The sequence below is a fragment of the Silurus meridionalis genome, chromosome 1 (genome assembly GCF_014805685.1).
Source record: "Silurus meridionalis isolate SWU-2019-XX chromosome 1, ASM1480568v1, whole genome shotgun sequence".
Classification (NCBI taxonomy): Eukaryota; Metazoa; Chordata; class Actinopteri; order Siluriformes; family Siluridae; genus Silurus; species Silurus meridionalis.
The window spans coordinates 23765791-23786246 of NC_060884.1; the positions used below are offsets into that span (position 1 = coordinate 23765791).

The 20456-nt window shown below is 36.9% G+C and overlaps 1 protein-coding gene across 1 annotated transcript; it reads left to right on the forward strand.

Annotated features, from left to right (window-relative positions):
- The first annotated feature begins 1835 nt into the window (after positions 1 to 1835).
- LOC124392981 (unconventional myosin-VIIa) lies at positions 1836 to 20327 on the forward strand. The gene is given in 49 exon segments (XM_046860313.1): positions 1836 to 1931; positions 2260 to 2301; positions 2533 to 2634; positions 2740 to 2889; positions 3472 to 3656; positions 4405 to 4526; positions 4655 to 4797; positions 4887 to 5000; positions 5084 to 5237; positions 5356 to 5432; positions 5528 to 5647; positions 5767 to 5909; positions 6014 to 6224; positions 7085 to 7220; positions 7313 to 7476; positions 7562 to 7702; positions 7832 to 7990; positions 8171 to 8263; positions 8348 to 8442; positions 8528 to 8612; positions 8736 to 8954; positions 9077 to 9286; positions 9444 to 9656; positions 9763 to 9930; positions 10171 to 10470; positions 10637 to 10797; positions 10890 to 11016; positions 11107 to 11226; positions 11923 to 12096; positions 12192 to 12419; positions 12683 to 12759; positions 12761 to 12848; positions 12968 to 13085; positions 13180 to 13306; positions 13445 to 13596; positions 13874 to 14055; positions 14665 to 14783; positions 14987 to 15141; positions 15579 to 15732; positions 16162 to 16317; positions 17065 to 17170; positions 17251 to 17364; positions 17465 to 17552; positions 17934 to 18040; positions 18176 to 18361; positions 18813 to 18929; positions 19018 to 19101; positions 19378 to 19497; positions 19757 to 20327. Coding segments are annotated over 48 exon segments (6675 nt in total). The 5' UTR covers positions 1836 to 1931; positions 2260 to 2283; the 3' UTR covers positions 19850 to 20327.
- Positions 20328 to 20456: the final 129 nt, after the last annotated feature.

Genomic DNA, 20456 nt, shown 5'->3' on the forward strand with positions numbered 1-20456 from the left:
ATGTTCACATCAAAAATTACAATGGGGAAAATGTGAGGTCAATGCCTTCCTGTAAGTTGAAACCAGGCTGGCCATTCTGCTCTAATATCTCACAGAACCTGCTGCTCAGTTTTTTGTTTCTTATAAAATTGTGTACATTCTAGAGGCTGTTTTAAGTGAAAATTCAGATTCTAAAAGTACACAAATCAGCCCATCTGGTATCAGCAGGCATGTTATCAACAAACTTTTCATAAAATAATTTTCCCCATTCTAATATTTGATGTGAACATTGATTTTTCTCTCAGTTATCACAAAGGCCATGTCTGCCAAAACATTTATTTGGGTCTTAGGGTTACTTAATAACTTTGATGTACAGAATGCCTTGGTGACTTCTCTTGGCAAGATCTACTTTTCATTTGGAATATTTTGGCATCCTTAGCCAGAAGACCTGCACAAAGGCATGGCTTCTCACTGAAAAGCACAGACTAAGGACTTGCCCCAGCAGTGTGGAAAAAAAAACAAATATAGCCTACAGTGCACTAGCCTTATATGTTCTCAATTAGGACATCCATACAAAATGGTGCAAGCATTTCAGCTAATGTTGTGCACGTCAAAATACAGACACGTTCTACTACTCAGCGCCAAAAATGTTTGCCTTTCTTAAGTAACTGAAGTAACTGAAGTAAAAGTAACTCCTACATAAATGAAAATCTCTATATTTCATCACTAAATGTATGATTAGTAGCTTATATAACAGCTATATAAGAATAGGATAACTGCATGCAGGGTGTCAGTCAACTACTATGCATATGCTGGGTAAAAATATAGAATGTAAACCTCTGGACAAATCTTTTTTCAAAAGTCATATCAATGCTTTTTTTTTTTTACCAACTGGATGAATAATGAATGGACATTCGGTGCCATCAGGATGAGGATGGGTTTCCTTTTGAGCCTGGTTCTTCTCAAGATTTCTTCCTCATATCATCTCAGGGACTTTTTCCTTACCACAATTGCCACTGGCTTGCACATTCAGGATAATAAGCACTAAACTTATAGATTCCAACTTCATAACCTCTTAGTCTCTGTAAAGCTGCTTAGAGGACAATGTCAATTGTTAAAAGTGGCAAATATAAATAAAGCTGAATCGAACTGAACGGAATTGGATGATATCACAGCGTTTCATCAAAATCAAACAGACCTTGCTGTTGCTGTTGCCTAAGGATGTTAAGCCAGCCCCTGCTTTGACATGTCACTCCACAAGAGGCATCTTCTGCTTTCGAGCACTGCTCCAGGAAGTCTGAGTTGTGCATTATGCAATATTGTTAATAAATATATCCATCTGTTGGTATGATTTAGATGCACTATCAAATTTTTTTGTTCATGTTTTTTCTTTAATTTAAACACTATTGCTGGTGTTTCTTGTTTATAACATTTAAAAAGGCTTTCACTACTTTAAAAAGTCTATATTTTACCTTACATGGCACCATCTTTGAAGCAGCTCTGACACATATGCTGTGTGGTAGGTTATCTGTTGCTTTAATATCCCCACATCACCTAACAAGAGGTTTACTTTCTGTAATCCACAAGTCCAAAGGTTCAGCATTTTACATTTCAAATACAATACACAGAGTTCTTATTAAATGCATTATAGTACAGGACCCTGTATATAATGTACAGTCAACTAAGAGAGAAAACATAAGAGGATAAGTTTTTACATCATTGTAAAACCTTTAGGTTTTTACAATGATGTAATTCAGAGGATAAATTCTTGCTGTCTATTACCATCTATTACGATTGCACTGGAAGCTTTATGCACAGAGAACAAAGTCAAAGTGTCATAAATAGCTGCTGCTGGTAAAGGAAACGCCTAATCTCACCACCTGATTCTCACTGGGAGTACAAGTCAACGATCAGAGACTTTCCCCCCTTGGGCAGACTGTCAGTAAATACAGGTAAAGATGCAATTTAGTTTTTCCCTTGTGTTTTTAAGGTTTTCATTATAAATGTGATCTATTCTAAATTATATGTATTCCATTTTTCCATATATTATTGGATATTTGCGTATTCGTCATATTCTGCTCTTTTGGATATACAGTAGTGGTTCTGGTTATGTAAAAAATTTGTATAGGCTAATTTATCAAATATATAAATGCTTTGGTTTACAGCAGGGCTGGTCTTGTGATTTCAAGGAGATGTGTCGGTGTGGATCATTTCATATTGCGGATATATTTTAGAGTTAAATTCGAAGTAATTTATTTTTTTTTTTTGTATGTGTTGTAGCCAGGGGGAGAAAACAATTCAGTCATGGTGGTCTTGAGACAGGTAATTATTCAGTGCCTTCAAATGTAATTAGTATGTTTGATAAATATGAAATTATTACTTGTATGTAAATAATCGAATGTAGTCTAATCTAATTAAAGAATCTTGTAGTTTTAGACACGTTTTAGAGGATTTTATGACACATGAATGTGAAGGAAACATGACTAATGTTGCTTTGCATGACTACTACACTCTATAGTTTGACATTTTCTCTTATTTCTAATTTTGCTTCAGGGTGATTATGTGTGGGTGGACTCCAGCTCAGGTGTGCCAATCGGTGCTGAAGTCAGAATTTCAGAATCTGGTCAAATTAAGCTTATAGATGATGAAGGAACGGTAATATCACACAACAAAAACTCTACACACAACAACAACAAAAAAGATCTATTGTGTCAGTTGTGTGATGAAGCCGAATGTTTTATATCATAATATGTATCTCAGGAGCACAAGATCAAGAAACCGGACAGCGCCCTGAAGCATATGCACGCCTCTTCCATTAATGGCGTAGATGACATGATTCGGCTGGGTGATCTCAACGAGGCTGGACTGCTCAGAAACCTTCTAATTCGCCATAAGGAGGGAATAATTTATGTGAGTGACAGACAGATACAAGTGTAACAAAATGCAGTAAATTAAACACAGTGTACAGTTTATTGAATTAATGAATGACTTCTTCCGTCTGTGTAAGGCCACTCGCCTGCTTGTCACAGACTTTGCCCTCAGTGGTTAATAGCAGGTCTGTTCATCTCCATAGGAACAAATATGCTTTTGTTTGTTCAGAGACTCACACTGGCTGTGCCAGAGTACTGCATCATATCTCTGTAACTTTCAGTACTTCCTTATATGTAGTTTAGTTCCCATCAAGAGAGCGAGTGTCCTAGAAAATGTTTTTGATCAGAGGAAATGTTTTTTTTTTAGTTTTCTTAATAAAGTAGTGGTCGATAATATGACAAACAAAGCCGACATTTAAAACATAATAAACTAACAATTTTTACTTTCAATCAGCAATGATTGAAACAAATAGCAATACATGTATGGTTTTTATAAATCCATGTGTGTAATTTGTAATTTTATTGGACAATGTGTCTATTTACATTTAAGAAAAGAACAAGCAATCCTACCTCGTATTCATTAATTAAACCCACGACTGTATTATATATGCTCTTTTATTAGACATACACAGGGTCTATTCTGGTGGCGGTGAACCCATACCAGCTGCTGCCAATCTACACTCCAGATCATGTGCAGCTGTACACAAACCGTCGTCTAGGTGAAATGCCCCCACATGTCTTCGCCATCGCAGACAGCTGCTTCTTTAACATGCGCCGTAGCTGCCAAGACCAGTGCTGCATCATCAGGTCAGGCAAACACACACAGATCTCTACATTAGTCTGAAGTCATCCTTAAAATTGCTTAGGTATCAGATGGGGAGTTCTGTTTCACTGCCTTTAACCAGCAGGGTGATGTCTTACACATGGATATCCTTTAGTGCATCTGCACATGCATACTGAGACCTCCATTCCTCCATTTATGAAGTAACAGTAGTCTGGGATTTGCAAAATGTATCTTTCTATCTTGTCAACTTTTACGTTACTTACTGTGCACCATGGAACTACAGTCAGGTCTATAGAAGTTAATTGTGGACAAATCAAATATTTGTTCACTTCACTAAAGCAAATACAGAAGGTTTACACAAACTTAGAGGTAAGCCTGAAAACAGGAGGGCCTGATTAGAGTTTGGCAAAAAAAATTTTTTTAAAAGCCCATTTGGTTATAGAACATCTTATAGACAAGAAAGATAATTATAAATAAAATTAATTAATGAGTACTAAGTTAATTATCTTCATGTGCAAAGTGACATAATTTTGAACAAATACATTCTCCCCGTACATTTTTGCCTTTGTTATGCATTTTGGGACACATGAACTCATACATTAGAGTATATTAAAGTGAGAGACACTCCCATGGCCCTTTTTTCCCAGTGTATAGAATCGAAGTCACCTCCCTTGTTCAGCTGTAAAAATAAGCTGGTTGAAATTGAGCTGGTAAATCTTGTATATTTGTGTCATATTCCCAGCATGCATTGTGTGTATTTGTGTATGCCAGTGGGGAGTCTGGTGCAGGAAAGACAGAAAGCGCCAAACTGATGCTGCAATACTTGGCGGCTGTGAGTGGGCAGAGATCGTGGATAGAGCAACAGATCCTTGAAGCGAACCCTATACTGGAAGGTAGTCATTTGACCTTTTAGACTTGATTTAGTAAAAACAAAATAAAGAAAATTTTTATTATGTACCATTGAGCTTTTTTATAATGTAGTAAAAAAATTATTGGACCGAAAAGAATCTTTTGTGTCTAGCCTTTGGAAATGCAAAAACCATTCGCAATGATAACTCAAGTCGCTTTGGGAAGTATATCGATATCCAGTTCCGTAAGGGAGGAGCCATTGAAGGAGCCTGTATTGAGCAGTACCTACTGGAGAAATCACGTGTCTGTCGACAGGTAGACCATGACAAGAAAAAATTCATTAACATTAAAAATTTTGCCAGTAAATGCAGAGCTGTGTAAATTACATTTAAAAACCTGCCCAGGCTCAAGAGGAGAGAAACTACCACATCTTCTACTACATGCTGATGGGCATGCAGGCTGAAAAGAAGAAGATTTTGTCTTTGGGTAATGCTGTGGAGTACAAGTTCCTGACCATGGTATGGTGATATCACACCACTGTTTTCATGAGTGCGTATATAATAATTTGAATAATAACTAGAAATTGCTATTTTAAAATCAGGGCAAGTGCACTTCCTGTGACGGGAGGGATGATATCAAGGAATATGCCCATTTTCGGTCAGCCCTGAAGATCTTGACATTCACAGAAAGCGATTCCTGGGAAATTCACAAGCTACTTGCTGCCATCCTCCACCTAGGCAACATGGAGTTTGAAGGTGAAGGAGGTTTTTAGTGGTCAAGGGTAAAATTTCACACAAAAAACATCACTGAATGTTCTCTGAAATAAGCCAGAACAGTAGCATTCATATTCAGAATTTCTGGTTTTTATTTCAGCCACAATTTCAAATAATCTGGAAGGTTGTGATATTATCACCTCTACCCATTTTGAAATGGCTGCTCAGTTGTTGGAGGTAATTCTTAAACAAACTTGTATTAAAAGTATGCATTATAGTGAAAGGGCTCATTCAACTTCTGTGGTTAACTGGTTTAATTTGTTTCTTTGTAGGTGGACATAAAGACTCTAGATACAAGTTTGACTCAAAGGTCCTTCATGACAAACAGAGAGAGTGTATCTAAACCACTTTCCTCAGACCAAGCAAGTGATGGCAGGAATGCCTTTGTAAAGGTACAGACCCAAAGAATGATCAAATAGAAGTAATTCAATTACACATCTGTTTCTTTTTCTGTTAGACCTAATAGAAATCTTTCAGTACTGCTAAGCACATGATAAATCTTTTGGCACAGGCCATCTATGGAAGACTGTTTGTGTGGATTGTGGACAAAATCAACAATGCTATATACAAGCCACCCTCTGAGGAGTCCACTGATACCCGTCACTCTATAGGCTTGCTAGACATCTTTGGATTTGAAAACTTCAATCAAAACAGGTTTTGTAAAAAGAAAAATGACACACATGCATTGATACTATTTGTCTGATATTCAGCTTGTATTATATTCTCTTATTCTTATTTGTGTGGTCTCTTTCTTTCAGCTTTGAACAGCTGTGCATTAACTTTGCCAATGAGCAGCTCCAGCAGTTCTTTGTGAAGCATGTCTTTAAGATGGAGCAGGAGGAGTACGCCCAAGAGAACATTGTCTGGAAACACATCGACTTTGTTGATAACCAGGGTACCCTCGATGTGCTGGCTAACAAACCTCTCAACATTCTTTCTCTTATTGATGAAGAGAGCCACTTTCCTAAGGTGCAACATTATATGATGTTTAAGATACAGATGGTGTCTTCTGATCTGGGCGTTGATTATTCAGCTAGTTAAGGAAGGAATAAAAGATAATGGGGCATGTAAAAAAATTAATGACAAATCATGGGATAGTGCTAAATCAAATGCAGACTTATTTATTTATTTACTTAAAACAGCATGTCCTGTGGGGTTTACAATGAATCTAATTAAAAATGTATTAAAATCTAATAACATGTAATGCTTCCCAAACATTTAATGGCGTTTTATCTGTTTAATATTGTGATGACAGCAAAACAAATTTTATTATCACTTATACAACAGCAGCTATAAACAGATACAAGAGCTCAACATGTAATGTTACTGATAAATCAGAAAGCACAAAGTCTTCTCTCTTAAAAACTTGTTTATGACAGAAAATTTACATTAACTCATACGTAGCACTAATAAGCAGGTCTCCTTCCATTAATGGTCAATTATATTGTAATATCTAGGGAAGAAAATATTATCTTATAAACTATATGTTTTCTTTGTCAGTAAAGAAAAAAATAAATTCATTATTAGCTTCAGTTTATAGAGATCACCTGCCACATCCAATTTCATTTGAATGATTTGTAACTATAAAGATTATTACATATTAGATTGAGGGCATAATTGGAAACAAATATAAATTAAACCTCGAGATTCTATCAGGGCTGCTGTTTAAAAATGTTCCTTCAACACCTTTAGACCAAATAGATTTGAGAATGTAACAGCACTATAATGTACAATTAATTCAATTGTAATGACATTAAACATGGCTTGCTTTGCAACTGTGTACTGTACTGTATGTGTTAATTTCTACTGCTTCTACTGTACTGTACCAGGGCACAGATGCCACCTTGCTGCAAAAGATGTTTCAGTTCCATGGGAAAAACAAAGTCTACATTGCTCCTAACCACAGTCATAAAACAAAATTTGGAATCGAGCATTTTGCTGGGCCAGTTTATTATGACTCAAAAGGTAAATGGAAATTTATTATTTATGACAAATAATGTAAAACTGTATTGGATATTTTTATTATTAAAAATTATTTAATTCCTCTCTTCTGCAAGGTTTTCTGGAAAAGAACCGGGATGCTCTCAGTTCAGATCTTATTATTCTGGTGGACACGTCTACCAATCAGCTCCTGAAACAGATCTTTCACAATGATCTCTCCACCAATGGGAAAAGCAGCAGAAACCCTAAAATGATGATCAGCTCCATGAGCTCCACGCGGGTAAGTTTAAATTAGATTTAATGTTGATTTCTGTTAATAGGATGCATTGATAGCCACTTTGGTGCTAACGCTATTGCCCTTTCAGCAAATGACAGACAATAAGAAGCGCATGCCCACATTATGTGGACAGTTTCGTCAGTCTCTGGACTCTCTGATGAAAACTCTGACTGCATGCCAGCCTTACTTCATTCGTTGCATTAAACCGAATGACTTTAAGAAACCCATGGTAATGTCATTACAAAATAATTTAGTAATTTTTTTCTGTTTTAAATGTACAGAAACAAAATTTTGTTTTGCTAGTAAAATGGAATCAATGTATTATGTTTTCCTTCATGCTGATTTCTGTTTGATCCAGCTGTTTGACAGGGAGCTGTGTCTGCGTCAGCTGCGCTACTCGGGCATGATGGAGACCATTCGCATCAGGAAGGCTGGTTACCCAATTCGTCACACCTTCAAGCAGTTTCTGGATCGATATCGTGTCCTACTCAACTCTGCCACCTGTGACCCAAAAACGGTGAGAAATACTTGGATGTTTTTAATCTTAGTGGTCAGAGTTTAAAAAATGCAGAAAAATGTACAATGTTATTTAAACCAGCATTGTTTATTGTTAGCTAAAATCTTCATATCACAAAGTAAAATAACATTAACATAATTATTTGATGTTATAAAATAATATAAATTTCTCTTTTTTTAGGAGAGTGCCAGGGTATGCAGTGAGAGCATTTGTAAGAATGCGCTCAGTGCTGGCGATGACTGGAAAATTGGCAAAACCAAAGTGTTTTTGAAGGTAAGGTAATGTAACATGTCATGATCAATCTTTGTTAATTGCAATTTATTACCCAATGCTTGAATCTTCCAAAATGTTTTACAGGATTTCCATGATACTGTGTTGGAGCTGAAACGAGACAAGGCCTTAAATGAGAAAGCACTCGTTATACAGAAAGTCCTGAGAGGATACAAGCACAGGTAAGCTGTACCCAAAAGCAAATATATACAGTATATATACATGCTAAAGTCCCTTCTCTCAGTATGCTAATGTTTTTGAATGCAGGAAACAGTTTCTTAAACAAAGATCAGCAGCTGTGGTTGTGCAGAAATACTGGCGTGGACACAAAGGCAGAAAACTCTATAAAGTGGTGAGATATCATAGGTTGAGCATAAAATGGGCTTAAATGGTCATCATAGAGTTGTGTTTAAAAAATGTGAAGGTTGTCAGCATTTCTACAATGTGGTGATAATTCTGATGATCTGATGCACAGGTCCAGTTGGGATATACTCGTCTTCAGGCCACTGTGCGCTCACGTCAGTTATCTCGCCAGTATGAACTGGAGCATAAGGCCACTTTGCTCTTGCAGGCACAGATCCACACTTACTTTGCCAGAAAGGAATGGAGGCGAAAGAGAGCAGCTGTCATCCTCTTACAGGCTCAAGTCAGAGGGATGCATGCCCGGAAAACCGTTCAGAAGATGAAGAATGATGTGTGTTATTAACATTACAGCAGTGTTCAACACCTTCTTAATTCATGCTGATCAGTTTTCTTCTTATGTAGTACTGACTACTGAAAAAGTCATATTTCATTCATCATGTTTGTGGTTTGTAGGCCTTTTTGTCACTGCAGGAGCGCAGAGCAGAAGAGATGGCTGCTCTGGTGAGACAAAAGAAGCTAGAGAATATTCTCCGCCAAAAGAGAGAGAAGGAAGCTGCTGAACAGTCCATGATAATCAATGATCAGGAAATGGTGGACACAATCTTTGGCTTCTTGCCCAACATTGTGGGAGGGCAGGAGGGCCAGGCACCTTCTGGCTTTGAGGTCAGAAGAAAATATTTTAGATTGAATTGTACCTGTGTAACAGTTTTCCTAATTTTTTTTAATTGGTTAATTTTAATCACTACAGTGTTGTTCATCTTAGCATTTTAATAAGTGAAGTGCTATTTTAAGCTAAAATAATCCAAATGTTTGTTACTAGGATTTAGATGGAAAGCGGACTGTGTTGGAGGAAGTCGACCTGGATGATGCTCCAATGGTGGAAGAGCTTCCTGAAGAAGACTATGATGATCTGGATGAGTACTCGTTTTCCAAATTTTCATCTATGTACTTCCAGGGTGCTGCTACACCCACTCACATCCGCCAGAGACTGCGCCAACCACTGTTGTACCATGAAGAGGAAAATGATGTGGTGGTAAATCAGGTTTTTTAGTTTATCAATCAGGCAACAGTTTGGGAGTGCTGCTGGACATGGTGTAGCAAACATCTAAATATGTGTTTAATTGAGATGCTCTTTTTAGGCTTCCCTAACAGTGTGGTGGATCATCTTGAGGTTTATGGGAGATCTTCCTGAACCAAAGGCTCAGAAAGTCCCAACAAGGAGATCAGCATTTGCTGATAACTCTCTACTGCAGGATGTGGCATCAAGGCAAGACAGACGTCTCAGCCACATGGTTGGACTGGACCAGGTAATGAGAAACTCTATTTGTGATTGAGAAACAAAAGATGATTACAAAATTCAATTATTTTGCATTTGTATAGTTCCTTCCTTTAGTTTATAGAAATGTGGGTGAAGATTGTAGATTCCTAATCAGACATCCAGTGGCGGAAAAAAGAAAACGTACATAGCTAGGGCAGTGATTACACATTAGATAACATATTGTGTGTGTGTGTGTGTGTGTGTGTGTGTGTGTGTGTGTTTCTTTAAGAAACTGTTGAGAAACAAAAACATACAGAAAGATTCTCCAGGCCCAGAAATGCCACCTCAGAGAAGAAAGCCCTCAACATTCACAGATATGCTATCAGGAAAAAGGAAAACATCAACCATGACAGAAGAACATATACCAACTGGGAAGGCTACCTCCAATACACTGGAGGGTCCCAAAAACAGGAAGTCCTCTCTCTTTGTTGATCTGCTGAACCGGAATAGAAAGACATCCACAATGCTAGATGGAGGGTCATCATCAAATAGAAAGGCTTCCCGAAAACCATCAATCATCGAAGAAGAGGTATAGCACATTAAACTGTTTAATTGACCTCTTAATATGCAAAACCAATTTGTTAAGTTAATTAAGATCTTTAGTTAGTTAGTTATAACCTTAAGAAAATGATCACACCTGTCTTAATAATGTGATAATATTCACTGTCCTAACTCATTCTTTTTTGTATAAATAGCCAGAGGATGGCTCTGAGGTTTCCAAACTACCAACTGTACAAACTATAAGTGAGGAAGAGGAGAACATGATTGAAGAAGGACTAACCCTGGACCGTCCACTCACATCTCTTGAAAAGCTGCACATCATTGTAGGATATGGCATTGTCAGACGAGACCTGAGGTGGGCAACTTTTCCAGAAATACTGTATAGGTTCTTCTGTAGCACCGAGTTGGTAAAGACACATTTATACATACTGGGATTTTATTTCTTAGAGATGAGATCTACTGTCAGATTTGTAAGCAGCTCCAAGAGAATGGGAATCGCAGCAGTTTCTCTCGAGGATGGATCCTTCTTTCTCTGTGCCTGGGCATCTTCCCTCCCACTGAACACTTCATTAAGGTGAGGCAGGCACTCCCACCTCAGTTATAACATAGATAAGTGAACTTACTTAAGTCATAAGCAACTAATTAGTTACTTTTCTACATTCAGTACCTGCAAAGCTTTATTCGACTCGGCCCTGCTGGATATGCTCCATACTGTGCAGAAAGACTGAGGCGCACTGTGGCCAATGGCATGCGTGGAGAGCCTCCCAGCTGGCTTGAGCTACAAGTAAATAGTGATTTATCATTTATATTTCTATTAGTATTTTTTTTAATTATTTTCTCTTAGAGAATGTGACTAGTTCATGAAAAAGTTTTCCAAATGGTTCTTCTTGGAAATGTTTTTTGAAAAGGAAAATGGCCACATGGAGACAAAGTTCAAATCTAGTTGATGCCAGTATAATCCGTGGTTTGTCCAAAAAAAGCATAACTGGCAGTGCCCTAGGGACAGAGAGGGAGGCAATGCCTTCTTCTGTCAATCAGAGTAACACTAGCAAATTGTGTATATCTGTATTTAAATGCATTGTATATAAGCAAAGGGTGTTAATGTTTTCTTCAGACATGTTTGGCTGCACTGTGATTAAATAAACGGAGCATTTTTAGAAAATGTTATTTTAAATCTATGCATGTCTTTCAGGAAGTAAAATAATCTCATTTAAAAATTGTATATACTGCTAAAAATTATACAATTATTGTCATTTCTCAAACATTTATTCATTTTAATATCGCATTGTGGGAATGCATTTGCATGATGTACTGTACAACTTATTCTAGAGTGTGTGTTCATCATCATTTTGGGCCATAAACACCTTTTAGGCTCTAAGCTAAAGATGAAAAGCCTTTAAGAGACATTGTAATGACCCAGTTGAAAATCTACTTTGAATAGCACAATCAACGTTTTACTTTTTCTTTCATTTTCAATTAGGCAACCAAGACTAAGAAACCCTTGGCAATTTCTGTGACTCTTATGGATGGACAAACTCTCAGTCTGCCCGTGGACTCAGCATCTACTTCTAAAGAAGTTTGCCAGATTCTCTCACAGAAAGTTAAACTACAAGACACATTTGGCTTCTCTCTATATGTAGCTATTTATGACAAGGTATATTATATAACTTGACCATAGTATTATATATTATAAATAATTTTATCCTGACCAGGCTACTCAAGTAAGGAATGCTCTCGTGTGCCTTCAAGGTGTGGTCTATCGGCAGTGGACACGAGCATGTAATGGATGCCATATCACAGTGTGAGCAGGAGGTAAGGCGGAAGGGTGGACAGGAGCAGCACGCCCCTTGGCGTCTCTACTTCCGCAAAGAGATCTTCACCCCCTGGCATGACTGCAGCATTGACAGCACCAGCACAGACCTCATCTACAGACAGATCATTAGAGGACTGAAGTATGGAGAGTACCAGTTTGAGAAGGTGAGCTAGTCAGCATGGTTTGACACCATTTGATGGCACATGGAGTGATAGCATTACATTTTGTTCGTGTGGAGTCACTCACAAATCATTCTTGGTTAGTGACCAAATTTGTTACAGTTTTATGTCTAAATTATAAGAATGGTTTCTTTTATTTAAGATTTAATTAAAGAGTTTAAATGGAGGAGAAAAGCTTGATATATGTTTTTATATTTGATTGATGTGTATAGTTCGGTTTAAAAAGAATATTAAACCGTTTGTTACAGGAAGATGTAGTTGTCCAGTTGGCGGCAAAACATTTCTTTGTGCAGTATGGGTCAGATGACAGTATGGAAAAGGCTAAGTGTTGTTCAGGATTGTGTTCATCACAAATACCTGGAAGACAAATCAGAGGCCAAATGGATCCAGATGGTCCACACAGCACACGTTCAGGTATGGGAGATGTTTAAATGCTCATAATATTTTGCTTGTTGTTAAGAAGTTGAGCAAGTCCTCAAGTGAAGTTTTAGCTATAGAACAGTAACCACTTAGGTTTTACTTTTGTCTCTCAGGGTCCATATATAAATTCCTCAACCAAAGCTGATCATGTAAAAGCAGAAGTGGTGGACTATGCACGGCAGAAGTGGCCAATGCTCTTCTCAAGGTTCTTTGAAGTTTCCAGGATATCAGGTAAAAAAATAGTATTACAAATAAAATGTGTTATTTTTAAGAAACTTGCGCATCAAAGTATATTTTCATCACAACTGATATTAAAAATCACCAGGTCCATCCTTTCCCAAAAATAAATGTATCATGGCTATCAACTGGACCGGAATAACCTTCATGGATGAACGTGAGAGGAAGTTTTTAGAACTCTCCTATCCAATGGTGAACGCCATTAACACCAAGAGGTAGATTGTTCTAATATAAGTTTAGACTACAATTAGACAAATACAAAAAATACACTTTAATTAACATATTTAAGATTTTATTTGATTTTGGTTTGCTTGGCGTTTTTTTTTTTTGCCTTCTTCTCTTCCTCATTCTAGAAGCCAGGCTGTGTGTCTGCATACTCTAAGGGGAGACTTTACACTAAGTGCAGTCAATGCTGGAGACATTGTTGATCTGATAGTTCTGTTCCAGGCTGGTCTAACAGAGCGCTCTCAGTATGCTGTAGCTCTGCAGGAGGTCAACAGGCAAGGTCAGTTTTCTCCAAGATGCAATTAAAACCTTTTTTAATTGTTACTTCCAACTGTCACTGATGTCCTAAATCTATCCGCATATGCTAGATTTCATGCATCTGTCCAGAATATGGACTAACTACAAATCTCAAAGTACTCAAAGTACTTGTTATTGTAGTGGTGCATAAAGATTATATATAATAGCAACTAGCTGTCTGACTAGCATTGCCTAGCATTGTGCAGCAGCAATATTTTGGCGGCAAAATATTCAGTAGCTTTTTTTATATTCTCTTACAGATGATCCTACCTTTCTAAGTTTCAAAAAGGCAGATCTTATCCTCCTTATTAAAGACAGTGAATTTTCTTCCAACCCTGGCTGGGTAAAGGGACAGAATGAGCGAACTGGACAAAAGGGGGCAGTACCTACAGATGCCATCTACATTCTACCTACTTTCACTAAACCCACTAATGAAATCTTGGTAAAAATTCACTGATTCATTCACCAAACATACCACAAATCTACAACATCTTCCACAGGAATCAATTCAATTCAATTCAATTTATTTTTATTTGTATAGCGCTTTATACAATGAACATTGTCTCAAAGCAGCTTTACACAGATAATGTGGTGATTAAAAGTGAATATGTTCTTTATAAGTAAGTTTGTCCCTGATGAGCAAGCCGGTGGCGACTGTGGCAAGGAAAAACTCCCCGAGATGGCATAAGCAAGAAACCTTGAGAGAAACCAGAATCAAGAGGGAACCCATCCTCTTCTGGGTTGCACCGAATGTCCATTTATAGCAGATATACGATGTTGTGGGATACAGTGATGATGATCAGAAGCGAAAAGTAGTCCTGAGTCAATGTAGCAGACTGTTGACATTAACTACAGTTCAATCCATCCTCGCCCGTTCTTACTCCGGAATTTCATGAAGCCACCCAAGGTGTTGATGAGAAACCGTCCCAAGCTGCACAGAGTGGCCTCAAGTCGAAAAGAACACTATCAGCAGACTATATGTCTTCTTGCCATGCAAACTATATATTAAACATTGTTTATTGATTATTGTTTTGTTTTGTTTTTTGTCCAGAGTTTGCTCAGCATGTCCCCAGATCAGAGAACTAATATGATTAAAGACACTATCAAAGGAACCATTGCGGACAGAGTACCTCTTGCAACTCTTAAAGAGTTCTCCATTGAGTACTTCAGGTATATCTATAAACTTCTCTCTATTATTCTCTTTTTCTATACAATTAAATCAAAGTTTTTTGGAAAAAAAATCCAAAGGATTTCCTCCTTGAAGTATGAAATTCTTTTACACATTTTTAACATGCAGTTTTGGGCAGCCAATTAATCACATTTACAATATACATTGATTCAGTACTTTTTTTTTTTTGTTTGTTTGTCCTCAGACCTCCCACCAAAGATGTGAACAGGCAGGTGATCTCAAAAAATGCAGCACCTGAAAGGCTATGGGCAAACTCCAGGGAGCCTATAAGACAACCCCTGCTTAAGAGACTGCTGGGGAACCCAGAGCTCAGCCATCAGGCCTGCCAGGCCTTCACTGATATCCTTTGCTTCAGAGACCTGCAAACTATTATGAACCTGACATAAAAAATAATTATAGTTTATATATCTCGTATAAGTCTTGTCTTATAAGTCACCACTTTGCAGGGTCTACAGTGTACATCCTATTAAATAAGCAAATCATTAATTATTATTATAGTATTAGTATTATAATAGTATTAGCATTAGTAGGCTGCGTTTAAAAAAGTCCCTCTGCAGTGGCTGCATAGAGTAGGTTATGTTAAAATATTCATTTAATGAAACTCATTAATATTCTCATGATTTATTTGTTAAATCTCGCACAGTATCGTGATGTGGTTTTCTTGTCTCCGGAAAAGCTGCTTGAAATTTCCCACGAACTAAATCTGTGTATTTATTGGTGTAATAATACAATCATGCACTGGTTATATACATTTCCTTTACAAATCCTGCCTGTACCAATCCTAAAGTACATGGGTGACTATCCCACCAGGCAAATTCAGAGTCCACTGGAGCTCACAGATCAAATCTTTGAACCAGCCACTCAGAATGAAGCACTCAGAGATGAGATCTACTGCCAGATCATCAAGCAAATGACAAGTAATAACAACCGGTAAGGAAAACCACATGTTCACGAAGAAGATGTAACATGTGGCTCTTTTATAACTGTCTCATTAAATTTAGTATACAAACTGACTGAATATTTTCTGTTGAAATTGCACATTTGCTGTTATAAAGGGACAGTTGCACATGGTTATGTAATAGCTCTGTGACCGCCAACCTAGTGATCATGACTGTATCCAGGGTCTTTCTTGGTACAAACCGTCTTTAAACTTTAGCCTGGTTCAAATTTCAACTACAGCTCTTTGTCATACATTTCTCCATCTTGAATTTTTTATTTATTTTATTTTTTTGGAAGCATTGGTGGCTAAACATATTTGACAACCTGCAATGCCACTAATAGTCTGCCTTTGTAGTTAGTATCATACCAGGTGCAGTTAATTGACTTTAATTTACGTGTATGATGTATTCTGACTCTTAGGCACAGCTTGGATCAGGGTTGGCAGCTGCTGTGGATGTGTTGTGGTCTGTTCTCCCCTAGTACTTCATTGCTGAAACATGTACAGCGCTTTCTGGATACTCGGCGGCGGGAGCCACTGGCTGCTGACTGCCTGCGCAGGTTGCAGGGTGCTCTAAGGTATTTAAGATTCAAGAGTTTATTGTCTCATGTGCAGTGGAATTCCCACTTTGCAGCAACCTCTGGCATAATATTCATACCTTCATTACACACCATCAACAGTATAGGAGACCTGTTTGGGTTTAGGTTAAATTCATGATGAGATCATATTGATTGGTGAATAGCTATACCTAGTCAAGTACATCCAAGTACATACATGTATCAGAGAAACTAAATTAGTCATGGAAACACGTGATTGTGACAAACCTTGCCATTAAATTCCACACCAGTAAATTTATAAAACTTGTGAATGGAGGCTTCTTTCAGGCTGTGATCTTTTACACTGTGGCCTTAGAACTAAAGCCCTGGACTACATCCCTAAGAGCATGTTTGGAATGTTCCTCTACCAATGCATTGTAAAAAAGTGACCAAATCATTCTACAATTTGATCCCAAACACAATCATACAGCTTAATTAAAAACCTAGATTAAAAATCAGAGTCCATAGCACTCATTTCAGCCTCGTCAATCTTTAAACTTGATATCATTGTGTGAACATATCAAAATCTCTTCGTGTGCAATGTTCAGAAATTGTACGGCATAATCCATGTTAGTTAGTAGTGTAAAAATCTGTGGTAAAACATTTCATGTATATAAAGCTAAAATAGCAATACAAAATATACAACACAGATATTTATATGTTTGATATTATGTACGCGCTATCTACAATGCATATCGCATGAGGACTGTATGTGTATTCTTTCTCTAGAATGGAACCCAGAAAGCTTCCTCCTCACCAGGTGGAACTGGATGCCATTCAACAGAACCGTGTTAAGATCTTCCACAAAATCTTTTTCCCTAATGACACAGAGGAGGTAAGACACATTATTCCATAAACAAACAAATAGATAAACATGGGCACTGAGTATTGATGAGATACCTCTTTTCTAAACAGTCATTTGAAGTTGCAACTAACACCAAGATCCGAGATCTGATCAAAAGCATTGCCACTAAACTCAGGCTGATCTCAGATGATGGCTTCAGCATTTTTGTAAAAACACCAGACAAGGTATGTTTTAACATCAAGGTCACTTGTTTTACCTACTTTCATAAAGTGTAAGTTTCAGCATCCATGTTAATCACCAGCTGCTTTTCTTCATATTGGTCAGGTTCTGAGTTTGAATGAGACAGATTACTTCTTTGATAGTCTGAGACTGATCACCGACTGGTCCAGAAAAACTAAGATGGTGAAGGATGGTAAGTTCATGTAGAATAAAGGCTCAGCTCAGCTGTCATGACTGTTTTGAATCTATTGTATTTAACAAAAAATTGTAATTACAGTATAATTCAATACAACTTTTTTCTATGTATCCTGAAAATAAGACAGTAATTAATGTACACAAATACGTCACACTGAATGCACATAAAACATTTTTTATTGTCTAAAATAAAAGTTATAAACCCCTGGTTTTAAAAACATTACCATGGAAATAATCCATATAAATATATTAGGTATAGTGTTTGATTTATCTTTATTTGTACTGAAAAGTATTCCCACAATCTCAATTAAAAGCACAATTCCCAGGTACAGTTGCAGTAATTATGCCATGTGCTTATATGCTTGCGCATAAACTGCAGGAGGACCTGTGAGCATTTCATACCAGGTGTATTTCATGAGGAAACTGTGGTTCAATGTAATCCCTGGTAGAGATCAGGAAGCAGATCGCATCTTCCACTATCCTCAGGTGAACTCATTTTTTCATCCCAAACGCATGTGATTAATCTAGTTTTAATCTGAGGAGGCTAGGATCTGTGGAATCAAACAGGGTGATAATGTTACCCATTATCTAATGTTCTAATCTAGTTCTTCTTGTACACAGGAGTTGCCCAAGTATCTTCGTGGATACCACCGCTGTACTAAAGAGGAAATGGTGCAGCTGGCTGCTCTTCTCTTCAGGATTAAAGTGGAAGATGATAGGACTCAGTTTGTCATGATCACGAAGATGTTGAAAGAGCTTGTGCCCAATGATCAACTGAAAGCCATGTCAGCTGAGGACTGGAAAAGGGTAAGAAATGTTGGGATTATGCATCTTATTATCTCCTATTATACCACAGTGGGCAGAAGGCTCATTACTGATGGGCCGGATGGGGTTATTTTTTATAACACTTGTTCAGTGTTGTTCAGGCCAAATCACTCATTTACATTATATGTCATTGTTTCTATAGTATAGTAACAACTGATACAGGGATTTAGTGGATGTTCATGTTTAATTGTTAATATTTGATGAAAATAGGGTTAGAAGGAGTCACCAGTAACAGTAATATTTGTAGGAAGACAGAAGAAAAATCAGGATTTCAGGGCTTTATTTCTCAGTAACATAAACTGAATTGTTGTCTTATTTGGTTGTTGAGGAAATGACCAGTTGTTATAATTTAAATCTGTTTCATCTGTCTTCAGTTTACAAATTTGAGCTCAAATTTGATGTAATATGCTGTTCTTAAATACCTCTATTATAGAGCATTGTTGCTGTGTACAACAAACAAGCAAACATGACAGTGGATGAAGCCATGGTGGCCTTCCTGAAGGTCATCTTCAAGTGGCCCACATTTGGCTGTGCCTTCTTTGAAGTGAAGGTAAAGAAACGAGACCCAATTTCAGGCACCAGTTCAGAATTGTAATTTTGTGCATTAATATCTTGTGTAAAATGTTCTCTTGATGCAGCAAACATCTGAACCTAGCTTCCCTGATATTGTGAGGCTTGCCATCAGCAAACAGGGAGTTACAATCATACATCCGAAAACCAAGGTAAATGTATTTTCATTTAATTCATTCATGCTATGATCGGTTTCAAACAGCCAACTGTATATATATATATATATATATATATATATATATATATATATATATATATATATATATATATATATATATATATATATATATATATATAGTTATAGTTATAGTTATAGTTATATATAGTTGCATGATTTAAGAACATATTTGACATTATGTACTATTTCCATTTTGTTTTATTTAGATTTTTATAAATCAGTTAATAATTGTCTACTTCTCATTTTTAAGGATGTCCTAGCAAGACACCCATTGAACATGATTGCAAACTGGTGCAGTGGAAGCACATACTTCCACATGACTGTGGGCAATCTGGTCAAAGGAAATAAGATTCTGTGTGAAACCTCTCTGGTGAGTAATATAAAAACACTTGCTTCATTTGCATCCATGGCATCTGGCAGGCATCATTTTCCACAGCAACTTATAATTATCTCATTTATACAACTGAGTAGTTAAGGGTTAAGGGCCTTGTTAAAGCGGCAACTTGGTGGTGCTGGGATTTGCACACATTACCTTCTGATCAGAAATCCAACGTCTTAACCACTTCTCTAATTTTAACTAAAGGTAAATTTTGTAACTAATTATTATGATTATTTTGTCTTTTTTTAAGGGCTACAAAATTGATGATTTGTTGACATCCTATGCCAACATGTATCTGACCGAGAGGAGAGCCCCAAGAACCAGGAATCAGCGCTTTAACTGAATCCTAACCTAACCTGGAAAATAGAGGAAATCCTTTTATTCTGCTTTTGATTATAGTCTCTTTCTTTATATTTGCCACAAACAATCGTACAGTATATAGATAAACAAGCTTGGTTTGAATGTTTAAGGATATTTGAGTAGTTAGGACCTTTTTGCTGATTACACAGGAAATCTTTTAGATTAGTATTATCTTCTTCTTTTGTTTATTGGTAAGATGTTTAAAGTGAGCCTATTGCTCTTTTTTCTGATCGTCTATTTATTTATTTGCAAATGTATAGAACATCACTATACTTTCTGTCACTCCCATTATGATGATATAACATCATATGAATTTGCTCATACCATGAATATTATGAAACTGTGAAGTAGCGATCATTTGTTTCTCAGACTAGCAGTTTTCATTATAGTGTATTTGCATGTTTATCTTAATGAGAGTTGCTTTGGTAAAAAATACCAAATAAAAATAACATGATTCAGTCCTTTTTGCTTACACTGGTGCTCATTAATAGGATCATACACAGAGTGATGGGTGATGTGATGAGGAGTTGATTTCAGTTTTTGTGCCTTCAAAAATAGAACTTTATTATTAACAGTGTCTGAGAACATTG